At 38.2% G+C, this 24,931-nt stretch overlaps 2 protein-coding genes across 2 annotated transcripts; one reads left to right on the top strand and one right to left on the bottom strand.

The window, feature by feature from the left end:
• Positions 1–15,957: 15,957 nt before the first annotated feature.
• On the top strand, positions 15,958–20,490 carry LOC122055477 (importin subunit alpha-1b-like). The gene is made up of 10 exons (XM_042616936.1): positions 15,958–16,427; positions 16,569–16,665; positions 16,786–16,877; positions 16,984–17,115; positions 17,216–17,401; positions 17,496–17,659; positions 17,737–17,815; positions 18,967–19,095; positions 19,504–19,631; positions 19,730–20,490. The coding sequence occupies exons 1-10, from the start codon at positions 16,218–16,220 to the stop codon at positions 20,106–20,108; spliced, it is 1,596 nt and encodes a 531-aa protein (XP_042472870.1). The 5' UTR covers positions 15,958–16,217; the 3' UTR covers positions 20,109–20,490.
• Positions 20,491–20,955: 465 nt separating this feature from the next.
• On the bottom strand, positions 20,956–24,476 carry LOC122055467 (bZIP transcription factor 39-like). The gene is made up of 2 exons (XM_042616925.1): positions 22,845–24,476; positions 20,956–21,471 (listed from the first exon to the last, which is right to left on the bottom strand). The coding sequence occupies exons 1-2, from the start codon at positions 24,421–24,423 to the stop codon at positions 21,002–21,004; spliced, it is 2,049 nt and encodes a 682-aa protein (XP_042472859.1). The 5' UTR covers positions 24,424–24,476; the 3' UTR covers positions 20,956–21,001.
• Positions 24,477–24,931: the final 455 nt, after the last annotated feature.

Genomic DNA, 24,931 nt, shown 5'->3' with positions numbered 1-24,931 from the left:
TAATTAGTGTTTTAACGATTAGATTAGATCTAAATCGCGTAAATGATGCACCACGATTAGATTAGATCTAAATCAAGTATACGATACACATCAACGATTGATTAGATCTAAATCGCGTTAACTCGAAATGCCTACCATGCAGTGATACCCATCACTACCTCGATCACATGTTGTTGTTGAATCTGCCAAAGCAGAGCAACACATATTATCTTGGTAGGGTGCGGAGGGACAATCTTGGTCCCGCTTATCAACGCATGGGTGAGTACAAACTCAATTAAATTGAGTAAAACTAGTTAAACTCAATTGGATCGGATTTAACTATAGGCTTTTTCCAATGGTTGGTAGATAGGTCAAAATCACATTTATATTAACTCTTGGGCGATTTAGCCAAAGCTAACTCAAGTTTTAATATACATGCGGATCTTGATCCTATATACAAGAGTTGCATAGAGATGTAATTGGTAATTAGTTACCTACCGATCATACTAAGTCTTGGGCAATTTAGCCAAAGCTAACTCAAGGCGTAGTATGATGTAGATCTTGCCCCACATGAATTATAGCTAGTTGGTTAGAATCTAATGAGTGTGATTTGACCACATCCATGACTTGATTCTACAAAAGTTCTATAATTCAGTGGGAGCATCGTTTAATTAAAGGCCTAATTAAATGATTAGTGGAATATGATTATTTATTTTCTGCATTTTCTGTTGTAGATTGCCATGTCGTCAAACACGAACACCTTCTCCCTGCGTTCTGTCCTTGATAAGGACAAGCTCAACGGAGCTAACTTCCTGGACTGGTACAGGAACCTGAGAATTGTTCTCACTCAGGAAAGTAAACTGTACGTCCTAGAGACGCCCATTCCCGAGGCACCTCCTGCCACTGCCACGCGAGCTGACAGTGATGCTTATAAGAAGCATCAAGATGACGCATTAGATGTGTCATGTCTCATGCTCGCGACCATGAACTTTGAGCTTCAGAAGCAACACAAGTTGATGGGTGCTTATGATATGGTTGAACATCTTCGTCAACTATATCAAGGACAAGCTAGGCACGAGAGATTCAAGATCTCTAAGGCACTGTTTCAGTGCAAGATGCAAGACGGGACTCCCGTAGGTCCATATGTACTCAAGATGATTGGGTACATAGAAAACATACAGAGGTTGGGATTCCCCCTTGGCCAAGAGCTGGCCACTGACTTGATCTTGCAATCTTTTCCAAAGAGCTACAGTCAATTCGTCATGAACTACAACATGAACGAAATTGACAAGCCACTGCCTGAGCTGCTAAGCATGTTGAGAACTGCTGAGCTCAACCTTAAGAACGTAAAGCCCAACTCCATTTTGATGGTGCAAAAGGGCAAAGGCAAGGGCAAGCCTAAAGGTAAGGGAAAGTCCCAACCCAAAGACAAAGGCAAGGCACTGAAACCCAAAGGTGGGGTTGCCAAGGATGCTACCTACTTCCACTACGGTTAGATCGGGCACTGGAAGAGGAACTGCAAAGTCTACCTGGAAGATCTTAAGAAGAAGAGAAGTGAGACTTCTACTTCAGGTATATATGTTATAAAAGTTAATCTCTCTATTTCTTCATCATGGGTATTAGATACCGGATGCGCTTCTCACATTTGTACTAATGTGCAGGCGTTGAGAAATAGCAGGGCATTGACGAAGGGCGAGGTGGACCTACGAGTATGCAATGGAGCACGGGTTGCTGCTATTGCTGTAGGGACTTACTTTCTATCTTTACCCTCTGGGCTTATACTAGAATTAGATGAATGTTGCTATGTTCTTGCTCTTACTAAGAACATTATATCAGTTTCTTGTTTAGACAAGAAACACTTTTCATTTATAATAAAGAACAAATGTTGTTCAGTTTATTTAAATTATATGTTCTATTGTAGTGCACCTCTGATGAACGGATTCTATATTCTAGACTCAGAGAACCCTATCTATAACATAAATACCAAAAGATTCAAATCAAATGAAATGAACCAAACCTATCTCTGACACTGTCGCTTAGGTCATATAAATGACAAACGCTTATCCCAGCTCCATAAAGATGGTTTGCTGGACTCATTTGATTTTGAATCATATGAGACATGCGAGTCATGCCTATTGGGCATGATGACCAAGACACCCTTTAGTGGACATAGTGAGAGAGCGACTGACTTGTTAGGACTTATACATAGTGATGTATGTGACCCTTTCAATGTCGCTGCCAGAGGTAGTTATAGGTACTTCATTACATTTACTGATGACTTCAGTAGATATGATTATGTGTATCTGATGACACATAAGTCATAATCCTTTGAAAAGTTCAAAGCATTCAAGAATGAAGTACAAACTCAGCTTGGCAAGAGTATTAAGATACTTCGATCAGATCGAGATGGAGAATACCTTAGCCATGAGTTTCGTGACCATCTAGCTGAGTGTGGGATTCTATCCCAGCTCACTCCTCCTGGAACACCACAGTGGAATGGTGTATCCGAAAGGAGGTATCGTACCCTATTAGATATGGTATGGTCTATGATGAGTCACACAGATCTTCCTACGTCTCTTTGGGGCTATGCTCTGGACACAGCAGCCTCTATACTCAACCGTGTTCCATCCAAGGCTGTGATAAAGACACCATATACGATATGGACTGGGAGAGATGCCCAGGTGTCTTTTATGAGGATTTGGGGTTGTGAGGCTTACGTTCGACGTCAAATCTCGGATAAACTGTGACCTAAATCTGATAAGTGCTATTTTATAGGATATCCCAAGGAAATGAAGGGATATTACTTCTACATTCCTAGTAAACACAAAGTAGTTGTGGCTAAGACTGGGGTTTTTCTAGAAAGGGGCTTTGTTTCTAGAAAAACTAGTGGGAGTACGTTCAATCTTGAAGAAGTTCAAGATATGGACCATAGCACTGAAGCCTTGATGGAAGTTGAACTGGAACCACAAAGTGTTGTGGATGATGAGATTATTCAACAAGGAGTTGAGGAACAACAACCAGTTCAAGTAGACCTACCTCTTCTGATAGGGTACGTCGTTAGCCTGAGAGATACTCATTTCTCTTGTCTGACCATGATGATGCTATGCTCATTGAGTATGAGCCTATCTCCTATCAGGAAGCTGTGATGAGACCAGATTTTGAGAAATGGCTAGAGGCCATGAGATCTGAAATGGAATCCATGTACACCAACCAAGTATGGACTTTGGTTGATCCACCTAAAGGGGTAAAACCCATTGGGTGTAAGTAGGTCTTTAAGAGAAAGACTGACATGGATGGACTTATATATAAGGGTCGTCTGGTAGCTAAAGGTTTTAAGCAAATTCATGGTATTGACTATGATGAAACCTTTTCTCCAGTAGCGATGTTTAAGTCCATTCGGATCATGCTTGCTATTGCAACATACCACAATTATAAGATCTGGCAAATGGATGTCAAAACCGTGTTTCTGTATGGAAACCTGCTCGAGGATGTGTACATGACACAACCTGAGGGTTTTGTAGATCCACAGCATATTGGCAGAGTATGCAAGCTGCATAAGTCCATTTATGGACTAAAGCAAGCTTCTCGGAGCTGGAATATTCGATTCGATGATGCAATCAAACAGTTTGGTTTCATCAAGAATGAAGATGAACCTTGTGTCTACAAGAAGGTTATAGGGAACACAGTTGTCTTCCTTGTGTTGTATGTAGATGACATACTACTCATTGGGAACGACATCCCTTTGCTGCAGTATGTAAAGACTTGGATAGGGAATTGTTTCTCAATGAAGGACTTAGATGAAGCAGTCCGTATTCTAGGCATACAGATCTATAGAGATAGATCTAAGAGATTGCTTGGCCTAAGTCAGAGTACATACATTGACAAGGTGCTTAAACGTTTTGCCATGGAGAATTCCAAGAAGGGATTTTTGCCTATGTCACATGGTGTGAGTCTTTTGAAGACTCAAAGTCTCTCTTCTAGAGAGGAGAGAGACCGCATGAATAAGATCCCTTATGCTTCAGCCATAGGATCTATCATGTACGCCATACTATGTACTCATCATGATGTTTCATATGCTTTGAGCATGACGAATAGATACCAGTCAGATCCAGTTGAAAGTCACTGGATAGCAGTCAAGAATATTCTTAAGTACTTAAGAAAGACTAAAGAGTATTTCTTGATGTATGGAGGCGATGATGAGCTAGCTGTAAAGGGTTACAGTGATGCTAGCTTCCAAACTGACCAGGATGATTATCGATTGCAGTATGGGTTCGTGCTTTGCTTGAATGGTGGTGCTGTGAGTTGGAAGAGTTCGAAGCAGGACACAGTTATTGATTATACAACAGAGGCCGAGTATATTGCTAGATCAGAAGCAGCAAAGGAGGTAATTTAGATCCGTAAGTTCATTACTAAGCTTGGGGTGGTTCCTAGCATTGCAGATCCTATTGAGCTCTATTGTGACAACTTGGGTAGTAATGATGTGTTGCTAGATACCGCTCATTACTTATGCTTCTAAATGGGTTTAGGAGCATTGACAACGTTACAAGTACCCATAGGGTCACACACAAAGGGCAATTAGATGGAGATTAGGTTCATATGATGGACCAAGAGGATTAGGTTCATGTGATGAACCAAATTGGATTAAGAGTAATCTAAATTAGATTAATTGAGTAAGACTCAATTGAGTTAGACTTGAGTTAGACTCAAGTGAGGCTTAATGATGATATTCATTAAATTTTGAATTCAATGATAAATGGAATTCAATTTGAATTTTAGATTCAAATTTCAAATCAGTTTCAAAAATGACCATTTAATAAAGAAGAATATTCATTAAATACTCATTAATGAGGCTCATTAATAGTGTTAATGAGCATTAAGTATTTTCATTAGATGAAAATACTTAAACCATTTTTTTACTCTTATTTCATCATCGATCACTATTATTCCTCCTTGCTTCTTTTTCTCTCCCTCTCCTCCTCCTTGGCCGAACACCATTAGAGTGCTAACACACTCTAAGTATTTTCTCCATCTCTATTGTTCGTGTGGATACGTATAGAGGTGTGTCCATTTGAACACACTCGAGATCCGACAACTTTTGGACGAGCGGGATTCACGAAGGGCTTCGCTACAAGGGTAATCTCTGCAACCGATCGAGGTTGACTTATTATTGTCCCTATCCGATTGGAAGTCATAATCTATGCAACCCACAGCGACTAAATTAACTGCCTTGTAAGCTAGCATATAATCTCTAGTTCCTCTAAGGTACTTTAATATATGCTTTACTGCAGTCCAATGTCCTTGTCTAGGGTTACTTTGATATCTGCTAACTATGCCATTGGCAAAACAGATTTCTGATCTCGTGCATAGCATACATTAGGTTGTCTAACTGCCGAAGCATAAAGAACTGCCTACATGTCCTCAATCTCCTTTGATGTCATCGGAGACATCTCTTTAGATAAAGACACTCCATGCTTAAAAGGTAAGAAAACTTTCTAGGAGTTTTGCATGCTTAAAATGAGCAAGGATTTTTCCGATGTATCAAGCTTGGGATAAGTAAAATATATTTTTTCTTGCGATCCCTTATTACTTTGATCTCAAGAATATATACATTCTCCCAAGTCCTTTATATCGAATTGTTTGGACAACCATACCCTTACTTCTGACAACATTTTGATATTGTTTCCAACTACCAAAAATGTTATCTACGTATAGTACAAGAAATATCACCACGCTTCCATCACACCTTTTGTATACACAAGACTTATCCGGTTACTAAATCCATAGATCTGAATTACTTTGATAAACCGGATGTTCCAAGACCTTGAAGCTTTGCCTCAGTCCATAGACTGATTGAGCTTGCACACAAGATGCTCTTAGCCCTTTGCAATGAACCCTTCTGGCTGCTTTATATGGATGCTTTCTTCAAGACTTCCATTAAGGAATGCTGTCTTGACATCCTCTTGCCAAATAGATAAAAGAATCCGGATAGACTTAAGCATGACTACCAGTGAAAAAGTTTCCTTTTTTATCAAGCCTTGCTTTGAAAGTTACTACCTTCCTGTCTATCCCTCTTTTTCTATTATAGACCTTTTTACACCCAACGACTTTTACACCATTTGGTGATTCTACAAGCTTCCAGATTTTATTAGAATACATATATTCTAATTCTTTTATTCATTACTCTTTGCCAAGATGCTGCATCTTTATCTTAGAGTGCTTCATCATATGACCGGAGATCAGGTTCATGTCCTCCAGGGATCGAGTCCAAAAACTCTCCCAAAACATGAACCTATTTATGTTGCATAACAACCCTCCCACTACAACACGACACTTTCTGTAATTGTGTATCAATTTGTGATACGTGTTGTAGTTTTCTTGTGGTATCTCATCTTGTACAGTTGGTACTAGGTTAGACATGTCCTTTATTATTTCCTTAAGAACAAATTTACTTATGAGCACGTGGTTCATTATATAGTCCTTTTTTAAAAAATCAGTCATTGATGCTAATAATGACCTTCTGATTTTTAAGACTATAAACCTACTTTTGTTTATCTAGGATATCTTACAAACAAGTGAACTCCTATCCAACTTATCATTGTCTCTCTTTAACATATGTGCTGGATTACCCGAATCCGAATATGCTTCAAAATAAGTTTTCACCTATTCAGCAATTCTATATGAGTAGAGAGTTCTAACTTGGAAGGTACTATGTTCACTTTCGTTTTCAGAGTTTATCCTTAAAACAAATTTGGTAATTTTCTGAATAACTCATCATCTATCTAATTATTTCATAAGAGTCCTTTACCTTCTTTCTACTACACCATTCTGTTGGGGTGTACCAGGTGCAGTTAGTTGGGATTGAATCCCTACTTTTGATAAGTGACTCCTAAATTCTCCCAAGAGGTACTTGCCACTACGATCTTACCATAGTGACATTTACTTTAACATTTCTCCGCATCAGCCTTGTACTCTTTGAACTAATCAAAGTACTTAGTCTTGCGGTACATTAAGTAAATTTATTTGTATCTTGAATAGTTGTCTATAAAATAGACTAAATATTCAATACTACCTCTTGTTTGGATAGTCATAGGATCACACAAATCAGAATGAACCGATTTCAACATATCTTTGACTCCATACCCCTTGGACTTAAAAGCTTCTTGGTTATTTTCCTTCCAAGTAAGACTCGTAGGTTGGAAAGATTTCCACTACCAATGAACCCAAAAGTTCATCAGCTACCAATGAATCCTACTTAAGTATAACCTAGCTTTAGGTGCCAAAGATATAATTGGTTCATTTCCGAAGGTTGCTTTCTCTTAAAATTAGAAGATGTGTTACTAATTTCCATTTGTTGCATCGTGAGAGTTATTGGATTATAAATTGTCAACCATCATACTAGAATAGATAACTTCCCTATTTTTCTTGATAACAACTTTGTTATCAAAATAGACACAATATCTATAATAGTTTAGAAATTGAAATCAGGTTCTTTCTAAACTTGGTACGTAAAGACAATTACTTAAAATCCATATTTTATTCTTATCAAAGGATAAACATCTCCCACTACAACAGCTACCACTTTTACAGTAGTGCCCATGTGGACGGTGATTTACCTTTCATTTAGTTGTCGGGTTTCCTGGAACCCTGCAATGAATTGCAGACATGATTAATGGCATCTTGTATCTACACTCCAGGTTCTGGTAGATAACACCACTAGGCATGTTTCAACTAATGAATTAAATACACCTAAATTGTTCTTAGTTCTAAGAAGACAGTCTACCTTAATGTCCAAGTCCTATTTCCAATCATTACAATTGGGACTACTAAGTCTTTTCTATAGTATGACTACTAGGGATTGACAAACATCCTAAGAATCTCAAAATATTTGGTCAAGATCAACTCCTTAAAATCTCCATGAATTTTGTGTATACAAAATCGAAGAGGAGATTTTATTCATTAATTTTATTATCTCGTCAACTTTACTTTATAACGAATAAAATTAATAGTTGATCTGTCTTTGATCAAATATTTGGTCAAAACTCTTTGAATTTAAAATAACATTGATTCCTCAAACAATATTATTTAAATTTACCAACACCTCAAACATCGTGAATTTTGCATGCCACGTTAGTGTGGACGTATACAAATTCATCATTTGTAAGAGGAGGGTTTTACCCATTGACTATCTTGTCAATATAACTTTTTGACAAATAAAATTACCTCAAACACCATGAATCTTGTATGCCACGTTAGTGTGGACGTATACAAATTCAAACATTTGTAAGAGGGGTTTATTAATTTTATTATATTGTCAATCTAGTTTTATGACAAATTAATAGTTGATTTCCTTTTGGTCACACAAGTGATAGTAGTGATTCCGTTGGGGAGGATACTATTAAATGTGTCTAAGTGTATACCATTACTTGACACTAAGTCCATTAATAAGATTATGCCCCTTCCATTGGGGAAGATCACACGCTCTTAATTAACTTCCTATAGTCATCCAAAAATGGAAGTCTGTTCTAGTGATCCACAAACAAGCTCATCCGTTATGGAGGAAGGCACTCAGAGCCAACGCGCAAGCTTGTTTCCATCACTTACAAACCAGTAATGGAGACCATGGGATTTACTTAAAAATCCCTCTCCCACTTAGTTATTTATAAATGAGGAATTTTAACTATGCTAGCCTACTAAATATGCATACTAACAAGCACACACAACACAACATAAAAAGCAATAAATAGAAAAACTAATTTTCAACTATTATGGCTTTTATCTATTGCTGTCCTCCGTGTGTCACCAACCCTAGCTGCTGCCATCTTTGGCCACTGCCACCGGGTCTAGTTGTCGCATCCATCTTGCTCCTTGTTCCGCTGCGCCTCTGGTCCTTAAAAGGTTCCACGCCTTGCAAGACTCGATCCGCGACATAAATAGAATTTTACATTTTTCGATCCTTTATTCCTCGAAGGAATGTACATGTATCTAGATCAAAAAATAAAATCCTAATAAAATTAAATACAGCTCCTGCTGTATTTTATAATACAATCATGCACACACAATAAAATGCCCTTGACATGTCCAAGGGTCCAATCACACACATAATAACTATAAGCCATAATAATTGGATCCTACATCCACAAAGTTAGCACATCCTACTATTAATCTGCCTAAATTATGTATGACATGTGCATAATTAAACTAATACCAAATACACAGAGGCAATACCCTAGCTCTGATACCAAATGTTGGTTGCTACTCGGAAAAACTAGAGGTTCCACTGTACAAAAATTTTGTACAAAGGTCTGAAGCTTTTCCTAGCTACCATGTGTTCTTTTAAATTAAATTTTGGATCGCCTGCGGAACTTAACACGTTTGATCCAAAACTTAATCTATTTGTTCTTTAAGGTTTAGACTTGGATCTCCTGCGGAACTTAACACGTTTGATCCAAATCACCTAAGTTATTAATTCCATTAAATATTAATTTCCATAATTGGTTCCCAGTACTGACGTGGCGAGGCGCATGACCTTCTTGGATATGGGAACAACTACCACCGACTAGACAAAACCTTTTATGGAAAGCTAATATTTAATTTCCTAAAATAACTTTAGGTCAACCAAAAAGAACAATCAAATCACAAGGAAAAGAAAAATAAAAGAACACAACTTCGAAAAACATATTCAAAATACTAGAATCGTAAGCCTCTTGTATTTGGTATTATTTCCATAAATAACTAGCATGATGCGGAAAGGAAAAATTACTAGTTATACCTTCTAAAAAGACCTCTTGATCTTCTACCGTATTCCTCTTCTAACCTCGGACGTTGTGTGGGCAACGATCTTCCGAGATGAGAACCACCAAGCACCTTCTTCTTCCTTGCAAGTTTCGGCCACCACAATTCTCCAAGAGAAGTAGAGGTCCAACCACCACCACCAAGCTCCAAGGGATGCAAGAAACAAAACCACCTTTCTCTCCTTCTTCCCCTAGCTAGAACCGGCCACCATCAAGAGCTCCAAGAGAGGTTGCCGCCGGCCATAAGAAGAAGAGAAGAGGAAGAAGCTAGGGCCGGCCACCCAGGAAGAGAGGAGAAGAATAATAGAGTTGATCACCCTGAAGGCACCTCTACCCCTCTTTTATAATCCTTGGTCTTGACAAATAAGGAAATTTTAATAAAAAATTCCTTAATTCTTTTGTCATAAAAAAGAAAAATTATTTTAATTAAAAAACAATTTTCTTCTTTTAATAATAATGGCCGGCCACTTCTAATTCCCCAAAACAAGGAAAATTTAATTCACACAAGAATTAAAACTTCCTAATTTGTTTCTAGAAATTTATAAAATTTCTCCAATAATTTTATCCCTTCATGATTGGTTAATAAAAGGAAATTTTATAAATTAAAATTCTTCTTCTAAACATGTGGATAATTTCCAAAAGGAAAGTTATCTCTAAAATTAAAATCTCTTTTCAATCTACAAATAAGGAAAGATATCAAATCTTTTTAATCTTTTGTAGAAACTAATAAAGAGAATATTTAATTTTAAACTTCTCTTTAAATTATTATCATGGTCAAAAGGAAAGTTTTTCTTAAAATAAAATCTCTTTCAATCTACAAATAAGGAAAGATTTCAAATCTTTTCTTAATCTTTTAGAAAGCTTTAAGAGGAAAGATTTAATTTTAAACTCTCTTTTAAAACTATGATATCCACATAAGAAATAATTTTAATAAAATCCTTTTTAATATGATGTGACCGGCCTATTGGCCGGCCACCTTAAGGCCAACCTTTAGGCTTGGCGGGCCCTAAGCTGAGCTTCAAGCTTTTCTTGGCGGCCCCTATTGGTTGGGTAAGAAGGTGGGTATGTGGTGGGTATAAATCTCATATACAAGAGGCTACGATAGGGACCGAGAGGAGGAATTGGTTTTGGTCTCCGATGAAATTAAGCTTCCCGTGTTCCCGAACACACAACTTAATTCCATCAATAATAATTCATTCCACTAAAGAACTATTATTGAACTACCGCACCAATCCCAAATTACATTTTGGGCTCCTTCTTATTATGAGTGTGTTAGTCTCCCTGTGTTTAAGATGTCAAATGTCCACTAATTAAGCGAGTTACTGACATCTCATTTAATTAATATCTTAGTCCAAGAGTAGTACCACTCAACCTTATCGTCATGTCGGACTAAGTCCACCTGCAGGGTTTAACATGACAATCCTTATGAGCTCCTCTTGAGGACATTCTCAACCTAGATCACTAGGACACAGTTTCCTTCTATAATCAACAATACACACTATAAGTGATATCATTTCTCAACTTATCGGGCTTATTGATTCATCGAACTAAATCTCACCCATTGATAAATTAAAGAAATAAATATCAAATATATGTGCTTGTTATTATATTAGGATTAAGAGCACACACTTCCATAATAACTGAGGTCTTTGTTTCTTTATAAAGTCAGTATAAAAGAAACGACCTCTAATGGTCCTACTCAATACACTCTAAGTGTACTAGTGTAATTATATAGTTAAGATAAACTAATACCTAATTACACTACGACCTTCCAATGGTTTGTTCCTTTCCATTATGGTCGTGAGTTACTGTTTATAATTTATAAGGTACTGATAACATGATCCTCTGTGTGTGACACCACACACCATGTTATCTACAATATAAATTAATTAAACAACTACATTTATCATAAATGTAGACATTTGACCAATGTGATTCTTATTTCTAGATAAATGTTTATACCAAAAGCTAGGCTTTTAGTATACACTCTAACAGATCTAGGATAGAAAACTTGTACATGTAAAATTTTATCTTCGCACGGATCCGGTGGCATGGGAATTCGGGGTTTCCGCAATGCAAAAAGCGATTTTTGCAGCTCAAAAATCCCAACATGAAGATCGTTAGAGACCGATCAAAAAAGCTTTTGGGTCTGTCTCAAGAAACTTATATCACTAAGATGCTACAATACTTCAATATGCCATATTGTAACATTGAACAGACGCCTATAGCAAAAAGTACTATTTTGAGCAAAAGTATGTATCCCAAGACTCTTGAGGAAATAGCGGAAATGAAGAAGAAAGCATATGCAGTGCTATTGGTAGTTTGATGTACACTATGTTGTGTACTCGTCCTGATATAAGCTATGTTGTTGGCTTAGTTAGTCGTTTCAATCAAACTCTGGATCGAGACACTGGAAAGCGGTGAAGAGGATATTCAAATATCTCAAAGGAACAACAGATTATTGCCTCTGCTTGCAAGGATCAGATATGTGCCTAAGTGACTATACAGATGCAAATTAGGCAGGGGACCTTGATAACAGAAAATCCACATCTGGCTATGTCTTCTTGCTGAATGGTGGCACCATCTCATGGAACAACAAGAAGCAGGCTTTTGTACCCTTGTCGACAATGGAAGCTGAGTATGTGGCTTGTGTAGTGGTTGCGCAAGAGGTTGTCTGGCTAAGAAGGTTCCTGAAGCATCTGAAGATTGCTGATGACAGTGGGAGTCCTGTTACAGTGTACTGTGACATCAAGCTGCAATAACTTTTTCCAAGGATCCCAAATATCACAACAAAGACAAGCATATAGAAATTAAGTATAATTTTGTAAGGAATATTGTTGACAAGAAAAAGGTGATTCTTGAGTACATCCCTACACAAAATATGCTTGCTGATCCTTTTACTAAGCCATTGATTAAAGAATCATTTCATGGACATGTGAAGTCTTTGGGACTTTGAAGAATGTAACTAATTGTAAAGACATTTTGATAAATGAAAAATGTCATGATCTATTCAGTGTATATGTCTTTGTTACATTCGAATAAAAGTCTCGATAAACATGTTGCCAGATTGAGATTGGTCCACTCACATGGACAATTATCTCTATTTGTTAAGTACAAATATAGATAAGACTGTTGCTTATGAGACAACTTATGTAGCTGTGAATAGAGACATACCCATAAGTTAAGGTTGCCTTAATAAGTGTGTTAAGATGAGATCATTTATGTAATGATCGGAGTAAATGCACCCACTATTTACTGAATCTGCTTAAAGCCAAATTGGAATTCATATGTTGAATTCAGGATTGAGCATTAGGTATGTCTAGATCGAAATCTGTACGATGTTAAACTTTGGGGAAAACATATGCTCTTTTTAGTAAAGAGAATAACATCGTAGCATGTGATTCATACCACATGTATTATGACGACAAGAAGGGTAGTAGGAGAATCGATCTCTGTTTCTCTACTATATGAGACCCTTGAGATTATAAGTTAATCTCGATCTTACCCTAAGTGACTATTTAGCTGTCTACTTGAAGTTCTGATAAGTGTCTGCTACTTTAGCATATTTCCTATTGACTATGGATGATTCGATCTATGTAACATAATTAGGAAAGCGACTGATTAGAATGAATAGATTCTAGCTAAAAAGGAAGATTAAGATTGATTTACATCTGTGACATTTATTCACTGATACCAGTTGCATTTTTAATTCAGTACATAAAATGTAATTGTGAATAATTTATTTGATTGGAGATGTTGAACATGCTGTTGATATATAGTCAATATGAGGGATTAGAGATGTTCATAATTATGTAAATAATTTAATCTGGGATAAAGGCAAGTCATTTATGTCTCTGATTCGTTCTATAGACATTTATGTCTCTGATTCGTTCTATGGAGCAGCTAAGTAAGGTTTGACAATCTTCTTAGCAGTTGAATGCTCAATGTGCTTGCTGTCGCACGAACCATTTTCCCTCATGTATGGAATGAATGTTCTTAAATCGTTTTTATGACTAATTAATTTTGCTCTGGTATTCGTGACTTGATCCTCATAAAGTCTATGTGACTTATTTGGTCTTTGTGACTAATTTTGCTCTGGTCTTCGTGACATGATCACCTTGAAGTTTATGTGACTGACATGGTCTATGTGACCTTATGGATTGACTTGAACGAGTGGAAGATGTTGGGCGTTACAGGAGTCGAAGGAGTTCGTCTCTCTTGTTGCTGCAAACTCCTCTTTGCTGCACACGCCAAGGAGACGAAGGGGCGTCCTTTCCCCTTCGTCTTCCTCAACCTTCCTATAAAAGGAGCGTCCAAGCAATGAAATCAAGGCGCAGAAGAAGGTGATGCGAAGGTGATCAAAAAGGGGCAAGCGAAGCTGTGAGGTGATTTGGTCGAGCAAAGGATAACATCCAGAGGCTGTGATTTGGCTCGTGAACCTTGAAACACTTTCCGGCTACTCGTGATCGTGTTTCCGACAGCAGCGACGTCCGGCGGTTCTTCTACGATTCTTTTGGGAGATCACTGTGAGTAATTATCATTTTGTTTTATTTATGTCTCATGTTCTAAAAAAGACAACAATTTCTATGTGGGGAAATTTTGGTTTTGGAGTGGCCATGGATGCATTCAGAAAATGATAATTTTGATCTTGTGTTTCTCTCCGTTTTTGATAGTGTTTTCTAGGTCATCCAACCGTGACAAAAGGTAGCTGAGTCCTCTTCAAGAATCGATAGTGTTCCCATCAATGTCTAGATCTTTGATGGCCTAATTCAAATTTTCATTTGGAATGATGTTGAATTGTGGGAAAATTCCAGGAAGGATATGTATGTGCTTGTTTATTTTGCTTGTTTAAAATCCAAATGCTGACTACTCTGATGTTTTGATGCTATTTTTGTAGGACTTTTTATTAGATTTTTTTCCCTACTATTCTTCCATCTCGTTTCACGATTGTGGATTCAATATTTGGTTTTAGATCTTATGGTTTTATGAGTTACTCAATAATTGCTCTTAATGGTGCTTGGATTATCGATGTAGATGCGATGTAGATCGGATGCAAATTCTAAAAGAACATGCTAATAATGTGATCATCCTTTTGGGTCGCTGATTGTCGTTTTCTAGGCCATTGTGATACTGGTTTTAGCGATTGTCGATCTCATCAAAGTCATTGGAACTGATGATGTTGGCTATTGCAATTACGAACACAACTTGACTCCTAATCCTATGTTTGGGAGGAGGTGAGTAAAGGAGCTTGATAAATGGATATAACTTGACCGATGTTGTGATAACAGGCAAGAAGTTTTGAATCTCTTACGGATTTACTATTTCTTAGCTCCATGTTTCATTTCAACATTCCCCGTTTCATGTTGGGCAGGTGATAATGGAGCTATTGATGGGCAAGGTCGCATTTGTTGGGAGTGGTTCAACTCCCGAACTATAGTCGGGCCTTATATTCTCGAATTTATATGGTCATTCATTCGTTTTCAACATCCACGTCAATCTATTCCTAGGCTAAGCATAAGGTCATATGGAATTTAACCTTTTTGAATTCTCCTGCTTAGAGTATCCATCTAGTATATTCTAGGAATACGATAAAATTTCTACTGGTTTTCAATGTCCGTTTGTAAACATCTTTTGGACTAAGATAATAATTGGGATTTAGAGAAAGTCTTTATTTATTTATTTTATAATTCTTATAAATTTAGCTTTGACAATATTAATGGCACTAGAAAATTATTTTTAATTATCTCTAAATTTTTATAGAAACATATAATTCTCATAAACATTTAGCTTAAAAACACATAGAGATAATTATAATTGTATTTAGATCAAATAACAAGTGGCATAGAAAATTTAAACTAGTGGTACACCCGTAATTTTAAGCAACCTAGAAGCCTTCTTATTACGTTGAAATTTAAACTTCCATTCCACCGCGGTCAAGTTACCGTGTCCTGTCAACTTACGTCATTTCGACGGTATTTTGTTCCTCGGCCCTCTAAAGGGATGCAGATAAATTACACGTGGCTAACCGACCACGTCCCCCTTGATCCACTTGATGATCGCCACGTCGTGCGGCTCATTTTTAGTTAAACTCTACCGCGTGCTTGGCCACTCTCACCTGGCACAACTTTCCGAACCTTTGACGAAGCGTTGAGCGCACCCACTCTGTATACCAACGCGGCAACGCCATTCGGATGGCGCCCGCAGAGCTTGCGGCGGGTAGTGCTTTGGGTAAGCGAATTCGTCTGGTAGTTGGCTCCTAATTTTCTGTCAAATCTAGGGTTTCAGCGTTCTTCGTCGGCGTGTCTCTTTTCTCTTCTCCGCCCCGATTTCTCTCTCATCACCGCCCCCGGATCACGCTTGAGCTTCACTGTGATCCGCCACCATTTCCTGATCGCATCGCGGACCGATCTCTACTTCTTGTTGGCTGCGGAGGTCGAGCGGAGCACGATGTCGCTGAGGCCGAGCGAGAGGGCGGAGGTCCGCCGGAACAAGTACAAGGTGGCCGTTGATGCGGAGGAGGGGCGTAGACGGAGGGAGGACAACATGGTGGAGATCCGTAAGAACCGTCGGGAGGAGAGCCTACTGAAGAAGCGGCGGGAGGGGATGCTGACTCAGCCCCTCCCTCAGACTGTGCACACCTCCGCGGTGGAAAAGAAGGTGATGTCCTTTGCAAAGATCCTTTCATTTTCGTAATTTGAACTGCTAGATCTGTGTGAAATCCCATCGGTTTTTCTATGGTTTTAATCTTGTGGATTTCCCACGAGTCGTTTAATCCTTCGTTTGATTGATGATTTGCAGTTGGAAAGCCTTCCGGCGATGGTGGGGGGTGTTTATTCTGATGATAGTTCTATGCAATTAGAAGCAGTTACACAGTTTCGAAAATTACTTTCTATAGGTACTTGTTGATGAATAAATATGCATGATTCTTCCGCACATAATCTTTGATTCCTGTAGACGAGAAATTAGTCATTCTGAATTAACTTCAAATTGTATTCACGTGGTTTGTGTTTATCAGAAAGATGCCCTCCGATTGAGGAGGTGATACAGTCTGGCGTAGTTCCTCGATTCGTTGAGTTTCTTATGAGAGAAGACTATCCTCAACTTCAGGTAGTACTTTTTCCTATCATTATTCTAGTCTTTTTCATTCCACCCACCCCACCCCCCTACCAGTAGGCTTATATATACTTGTTGGCTTGTTGCTTTTGCATGTTAGTTTGAAGCTGCTTGGGCTCTCACCAATATTGCATCTGGCACTTCTGAAAACACTAAGGTTGTCATTGATCATGGTGCAGTTCCAATATTTGTTAAACTTCTCAGTTCCCTGAGTGATGATGTCCGTGAGCAGGTATGATCCTTTGCACAATAGAATTTCTTTGATTCTAGTTGTTAACTTGATATCTGCTTTTCCTGTGAATGTTTTTGCTGATGCATTGCATGTTATGTAGGCGGTATGGGCCTTGGGAAATGTTGCTGGGGATTCCCCAAAATGCAGAGATCTTGTCCTCGCCAATGGTGCATTGTTTCCACTCCTTCAACAACTGAATGAGCATGCCAAACTCTCCATGTTAAGGAACGCTACATGGACTCTTTCTAATTTTTGCAGAGGGAAGCCCCAACCAGATTTTGAACAGGTTTATTTATTGTAATATTGATTTATCTGTTCATATTGTTTTCCAATCTCTTTCATGTTTGTCTTTAATCCTGTCTTACATTTTCTGTGATCAGGTTAAGCCTGCTCTTCCAGCCCTTGAGCGTTTAATTCATTCGAATGATGAAGAAGTGCTCACAGATGCATGCTGGGCACTCTCATACTTATCTGATGGGACAAATGACAAAATACAATCTGTACTTGAGGCTGGTGTCTGCCCTCGGCTCGTAGAGCTACTTATGTATGCATGCATGCCGTTACCTTGTCCATCCGCCTCATCTATACTTCAAGTCCTTGACCAATTTTATTATATGGCAGTCATCCTTCACCTTCTGTGCTCATCCCAGCACTTCGCACTGTGGGTAACATTGTGACAGGAGATGATCTACAGACACAGGCATGTTAGCATTTTACATTTCATAAAGAAATACTTTTTTCTTGTTTTGTTTGTGTTGTCTGACAATTCTGAATCCTCTTGCTCATAATGTGATACTGGGTCCGCCAGTCAACAAGTCTTAGTAACTAGTAAATTTATTATGTCAAATTGGAAATCTTCAGTTTGAAATTGTAAAATATTTGACAGAGGACCTATTCCTCTAAGCTTGTGTGTGGGTATTCGCATTCTTACATTCTTAGAAAGTAGCATTTGATGCTTTGGTTGTTGCAGTATCAGAATTTGTTAAGTTTTTTAAAGTGTAGTCATAGTTAGTTTGGTGGGAAGATGCTACTTGGGTCATGCTAGCAAGTGTTTTCTTTAAATCCACCTTGAGCATGTGGTCGGGATTTACTTCTTTGAATTTGTAATATATAACTTTCAGCAAAGCTTATTTTGATTACTAATTTAAAAGACTTTTAGATACTTGAAAAGGAACATTCATTTTCTTATACGTGCTGCCATGTTCTTGATGCTTGATTATATCTGAAAGAGTTGATGTTATCGTTCTTTTACATTTATATGCTTATACTCAAATTTGATAGGGTAATTCATGTAACATAATACTAGCATCAAAAGTAATGTTTCAGTAAACAAAAGCTCCATAATTTTCAGCATGAAATAAATGCACTGCTAACTCAATTATGTAGATTCTTTCCTAAAAAATGTAAATTTGTTTATTATTTGGATACTATTTATTTCTTTCATCCCATTGGTCAAATTATTCATATCATTAGTTATTTACTTAAATTTAGGTTCATATTTCAAGTAGTATCCCATTTGATGATTTGTCCTTTGCTCCATTGGTTCAAATTTACTGATATTACAAGTATCCACCTTTGATGTTTTGTCATTTGCACCATTGATTAAAAATACTGATAGAACTTGTTATTCACTTCGATTTATGGCCATGTTCCATCTGAGTACCCGCCTTTGATCATTTGTCTATGACTATTTTCAGTGATTTGACGATGGATGAATCATAACATTTATCTTGCTTGTTTTGTGACTAGATTATTCATCGATAAAATATATTTTAAAATTAGTTTCTTAAACTTTTGGGTATGTGATCTTAATTTTAACGTTTTCTTCCTTGATTGTCTTTGTTTATCCAGTTTGTTATCAATAATCAAGCACTTCCATGTCTCCTCAACCTCTTGACTAACAATCACAAGAAAAGTATCAAGAAGGAAGCTTGCTGGACAATATCAAACATAACAGCAGGAAACAAGGAACAAATACAGGTGAATTTAAGGAGAATAAATAAAATTGCATATCATGGGATTCGTTTTTATAAAGATTTGTGAAAATGGTACGAAAGCTGCTTCTTCATGGTTTTGAAAAAGTGCATACAGGGATGTGCATATGGATATGCAGTCATTTTTTCCATAGACAAATGTCATATATCTACCATATAATATATCAAATCAATCAACCTAAGTAATTATGATGAACAAAATTTATTTTTATCATTTAACAATTAAGTTAATCATTCTAAGTTATACCTAATTCCAAATAAAAGATGAGACATAATAATGTATGTTAACCAAACACATGAATCACAGTAGAAAATTCACATCTTAACCTAAGCAACCATCAATGTGCTACTTGTAATTAATAAATAATATTATGTATTGGTGACTCAATTGCAGGCAGTTATAGCTGCGGGTATCATCAGTCCGCTAGTGAATCTAATGCAAACTGCAGAGTTTGATATCAAGAAAGAGGCAGCATGGGCCATCTCCAATGCTACTTCTGGTGGTGCACATGAACAGATTAAGTACGCCACTGATATTTCCTGATTGCGTGTTGGATTTTAATTTACAGTTATTTTTGTTTAGTTTCCTAAATCAACTAAGTTTTTCTGTGTTCGATTAGGTTCTTGGTTAGTCAGGGCTGCATCAAACCCCTGTGTGACCTCCTTGTTGGCCCAGACCCAAGAATTGTCACTGTTTGCTTGGAAGGGCTCGAGAATATCCTCAAGGTTGGGGAAGTGGAGAAGAATTCAGGTGCTACTGGCAGTGTCAATTTATATGCTCAGATGATCGATGAAGCTGAGGGTTTGGAGAAGATTGAAAATCTTCAAAGCCATGATAATACTGAAATCTATGAGAAATCTGTGAAAATTCTCGAAACTTATTGGTTAGAGGAGGAAGAAGACGATGCAATGCCTGCTGCGGATGCCGCTCAAACCGGATTCCACTTTGGGAACAGCAACCAGAATGTAGCTCCTCCTGGTGGATTCGACTTCAGCTAAACTCCATCCCGATCAGTATTCTTAAAATAATCACGACTGAAGAGAAGCACACCCTGCATGGCAGTCGACAATTGGAGATGTTTCCAGATGGACAATGTTAGGCGAGTCGGGTCATGTGTTCAGTTCAGGTCAAGTCAGTCTAGTCCATGAAAGGGACTCTGACGTACATGGTGGTTGTTGCAGGTGATTGCTACGAGTTGAAGCTTTTCCTTGTCAGAGTCAAATTGTTATTGTTTAAGGTCAGCTGCGTCTTCATATTTGTGGTTCGTCGATTCCAGTTGAGTTTATAGTGTAGTATTGGCATACAAATCTTTAGTAAAGTGGATTTATTTTACCCATCGAAATATCCAAAAAGTATTTTTAGGTTGTTCCTTTCCATGCATGCACGTCTGATCTTCTGAATTTCCTATTAACCTATGGCAAATTGATTGGTTTAGAACATTTTAGAATGTGAATGACATCAAAATGCCCATATGAAGAGTAAAGGCGTGTCATTTTATTTCTTCTACTTCATGTTCTGGAAAATGTTTTACAATTTTTGTTTGACAATTTTTTTGAAAAACGAAGATTTCAATTTTAAACCAGTTCATTGTCTAAAAATAGCACTGTAGAGCTGTACACGAGTTAAGTTGGGCCAAATGTTATGTTAGTTAAGTTTATTTGATAATCAGATAGAATTTAAAACGAATCAAGGCATTGCGCCGTTGAAATGATTATTTACACTAAATTTATTGGTGAACCCTACTAAAACACCATAGCAACTCAACAAATGACCGGGCATCCCTTAGAAAACTATATAGTTATCCGTAATCCATGTTAGAATTGGTTACCTGCAAATTTCACAACCTTAGATTTCAACTGAAAGCTTTTTATTGAGTTGCAATCCCACAGCTCTAGTTAACAAGATGGGGAATGGAGGTTTTGAAAGGAAGAACACACGAGTATGTGACATACTTGACGCTGTCCATGAGCACAACAACAAAAATGCGAGATAGGGAGTTCGGGGAGACTCGCCCATCATTTTCACCATCACCAGCCTCCCTTGGATCAGCTAAAATGGAAACCACTACAGAGGAAGCAGCTGGTTTAGTGTTGTGGAATTTGCTACTTTCTGAAGATGAACTATTGAGCTGTTCGGTGTTATTTGTCGTAGTTCCGCGAAGTGGAATTGGGTCGGAATACATCATCCTCCTGCTCCTGACTCTCTCTCTATGACTGGAACTTGGAGGGAGGTTCTCAGAAGCGTTTGTGGTGGAGGAAGCATTGATGATTGAGCTAGTCGGGATAACACCACCAGAAGAGGAAGAAGGGGAGACCTCAAACTGGAAAACCTCTGTGCACATCCCAGAACTTAATATAGAGCCTGGGAGAAAGAAAAAAAAAAGACAATAGAAACCAAGAAATTTATATATTTTGTTTATATTAAAGAAAAAAATTGGTAATTAATCTAGAGAGATTAACAATATAATTGCCATTGGATCAATCATGGCCTTCCAAATCAGTCATGGAATATCTTTAATGATTCACATAGATGGTATTGAAGTGACAAAATAGGGAGCATTCCAAAGGAATGATTGCAACTTAATGAGCAACTAGAATTTAACTATAGAAAGAATTGTATATGCAGTGTTTAAACATGAACAAATCATATTGTTCACCTGCTAGTAAACTTCATGCACTTCTTAATCACAATGGTATTGCAAATTTCAAAAATTAGGGAATGAGCTATTTGTATTGATGTTATATCTTTTCTTTTTTTAAAAAAAAAGAAAACAGAACTATTCCATCTTACATATATGATGCAATTATAACATCTAATAACTAAATACTAAATGTGGGATTAAAACTATTCAACATGTAATTACAACTAGACTTATTCAACATGTAATTAATATACTATGCTAATTCTAACAGCAAATACTATTTGTTTCTAGCTAATTGCAGAAAAGAAGATTTTTTTTCCAGTATGTTGAGGAATAGTAAGAAACCCCAAGTTAATAATAAATTAGCGCAAACTCAAAGAACATGACAATTATCACAGGTTTAGCTTCATGCAAGTAAAACTTAGGAATAAAAGTTTTAAGTGCCAATGGCTAAACAACTGAAGACAGAACTTAAGTTTCAAACTATTAGAATTGTTACCAAGGCAAGTAAGAAACATGAAATAATCAAATACAGATATAAAAGGAAATTGTGCAATACTTTAAGGGCATGTTTGGTTGAAGGTTATTGTCGATGGTTATCTACCTAAGATTATATTATTTAATCCTATTTGGTTTAAGTAATGAGTGATTCTCAGAGCATGCCTGTCACGTCAGTAAATGGGGAATATAATCTGGAATGTGAATACCATGGAAGTGTAAGGTTTTACGCAATTCAGAAGTAAACAAAAAGAATTTCCCAAAAAAAATTTTCCCAAATTTATTTTCCCAAAATAAGTATTCAAAGGTTAACCAAATAACATTAAGTCACATTTTATTTCCCGTAACCTTGGTTATGTGATTACACCCAAGTGGGTAAACTCTATGAGCAGTAGGACTCAATTGTCACTCAATTACAAACTAAAAAGCAGAACAGTTCTCCAGAATTACATATAAAGTATCATATATGGTAATATGGAATTAGCCGTATAACAGATATATAATAGTGAACTGTTAAAAAAAAAACAAATGCTCACTAAATTTATGAGAGAATTGTAAGAAAAAAATATATGGCAACTAGAAAGTATATGCTCACCTGTCATTCCTTCCTGAAACCACTGTTGCAGTGCGCCATCAGCCGAAGTAGATTTTAAGTTGCTTGCATATGTATTATCAGAGTCAATAGTTTTATAAGAGTTAGTTTGTTGATCCACTTTTTTTCCAGTGTTAGCGACAGAGAATGGAGACAATGCCTTCCCAGAAACGGCCAGACCAGTCTCTTTAACTTGTGATGAATGCCTTGCTTTTGCCTGTTGCATGGCCTTCTCACTTGCAAGAACAGAATGGATTATCAAATTTCCATTGATCTCGACATGCTTGCCATTTCTAGGGACATAGAGCAATGCAGGCAGATTCTCACTTGAGTTATGTGATTGTGAGGCCACAGCTTCAGGACTCAAAGGCCACGGACTGCTTCGTTTTGGCTCCAGTCCAGGGGTCACCTTTCCGTCCTCACATTGAGTACCAGTAATCCTATCTACACCGCCATCTCCTCTGAAATCCTGCTTCCCATTGCATGTTACCATTTCACGAGTGTTATTCAGTGCACTAGGACGACCTCTAACATTCAAAATCCTACCTTTAGTCTGTTCCAAAATTTGATATTTACTGTGACCGAGGTCAACCTCGTTTCCTCCTTTCCAAATATTTATTCCGGGAAGAGCACCACAGACCATTAGCATTGTGAGAAATAACCCAATAAGGCTAACGCTAGCCATTTTCGTTGTCTTTCTCTCGCTCTTCTTGCTCTCAGACTTCTTGGCCTTTGGAGCTGGTGTTGCTAGTTGAGGCTTCAATCTGGGTATAGGAACCAAAGGAACCTGCGATCCTTGTGGCTTTAAAGCATACCCTGGAATCCATGGGAAATGCAAGGGTGAAAATGCTCCAGGTGGAGGATAACCGAGAGGAGTAGCGCCACCGCCACCAATTTGCTGCCGTAAGCTCGCATTCTCTGCCATGAGGTAGGAGATTTTGCTGTTCAATTCATTAATGGTGGAGTGCATCGCTCGGAGCTTATCCTCCAGCTCGCCGACATGCTGCTTCTTCCTCTGCCTGGAGAGCTGCGCGCTCTCGCGGTTCCTCATCATCCTCGCCCTCCTCTTCTCGTCCTCCTCGGCACCCGAACCCAAGACGCAGGGTGAGCTCTCCTCCGATCTTCGGAGCTTAGTACTTCTAGGGTTAGAATCGAAGTTAGAGTTAGGATCGCTTCCGTTAAACGTCTCATCACCCGCCTTCATCTTCCTCTTGAAAGACCATCCTGCCTTCTCCGACTTGACCTCTCGGTCGACGACGAAAACGCCGGAGGCAGCAGAAGAGTCGCCGGAATCGGAGTCGGAGGGACGATTCGGCAGATCCGGTTTGCGGGAAGGCGAGAACGAAAGGTCGGAACCGTCAGCCTGGGAGCGGGGACCTGGGGAGGCATTTGACGAAAGGTGGGTGTTGATTTGGTCCTCCGGCAAGCACAGGTAGTCGTCGACGGAGAAATCGTCGAAGACGAAATCCAGATCGAGGTCTCGGAAATCGTCGGACGGACTTAGAGGGAGGACGCCGGCGGCGAGGTCCTCCAAAAAAGGATCTACGATGAACGCGGCCGACGGCGGCGACGGATCCGCCATGGGAATTAGGAAAGGGTTTGATTCCGCCTCACCCACACATATACAAAGGTATGAAGAAGGGGGGTTTAGAATAGCGGGTATAGAAGTGGGCCCCTTCAAATTGACGTGCGCTAGACTTTGGGCTCGGTCTTCCTTCCTGGTTCGAAAAGATTCTCACGAAAACTTTTTACCTACTATTTGTACCATCTTATTATCAACTGATCTATCCTTTTTTTTTGGATCGAAGGGTAGTTATTAAAGTAGGTAAGATAATTAGTGTACAAAGGTTTTGATGTTTTTGAAACAAACCGGGTCGTCCACCTGTCCCTTGCGGAGCGTAGAAGCAACGATCGTGCCAGAGACGCGGCTGTCCGGGACGGACATATTCGTCGACGTTCCCCCGTTTGCTACCACGAGGGGACTCGACGGAAAGTTCGCCCCCACCTGCATTCAAGATATGGGTACGACTGCGAGTAAATTTTCACCAGTCAAAATGCGAACGTAACGCTATCATTAAACACCTCGCCTT

This window comes from Zingiber officinale, chromosome 1B, assembly GCF_018446385.1.
Source record: "Zingiber officinale cultivar Zhangliang chromosome 1B, Zo_v1.1, whole genome shotgun sequence".
In the NCBI taxonomy this organism is placed as follows: Eukaryota; Viridiplantae; Streptophyta; class Magnoliopsida; order Zingiberales; family Zingiberaceae; genus Zingiber; species Zingiber officinale.
Note: the sequence above shows the minus strand (reverse complement) of the source record. Positions and strands in the feature narration are given on the sequence as shown.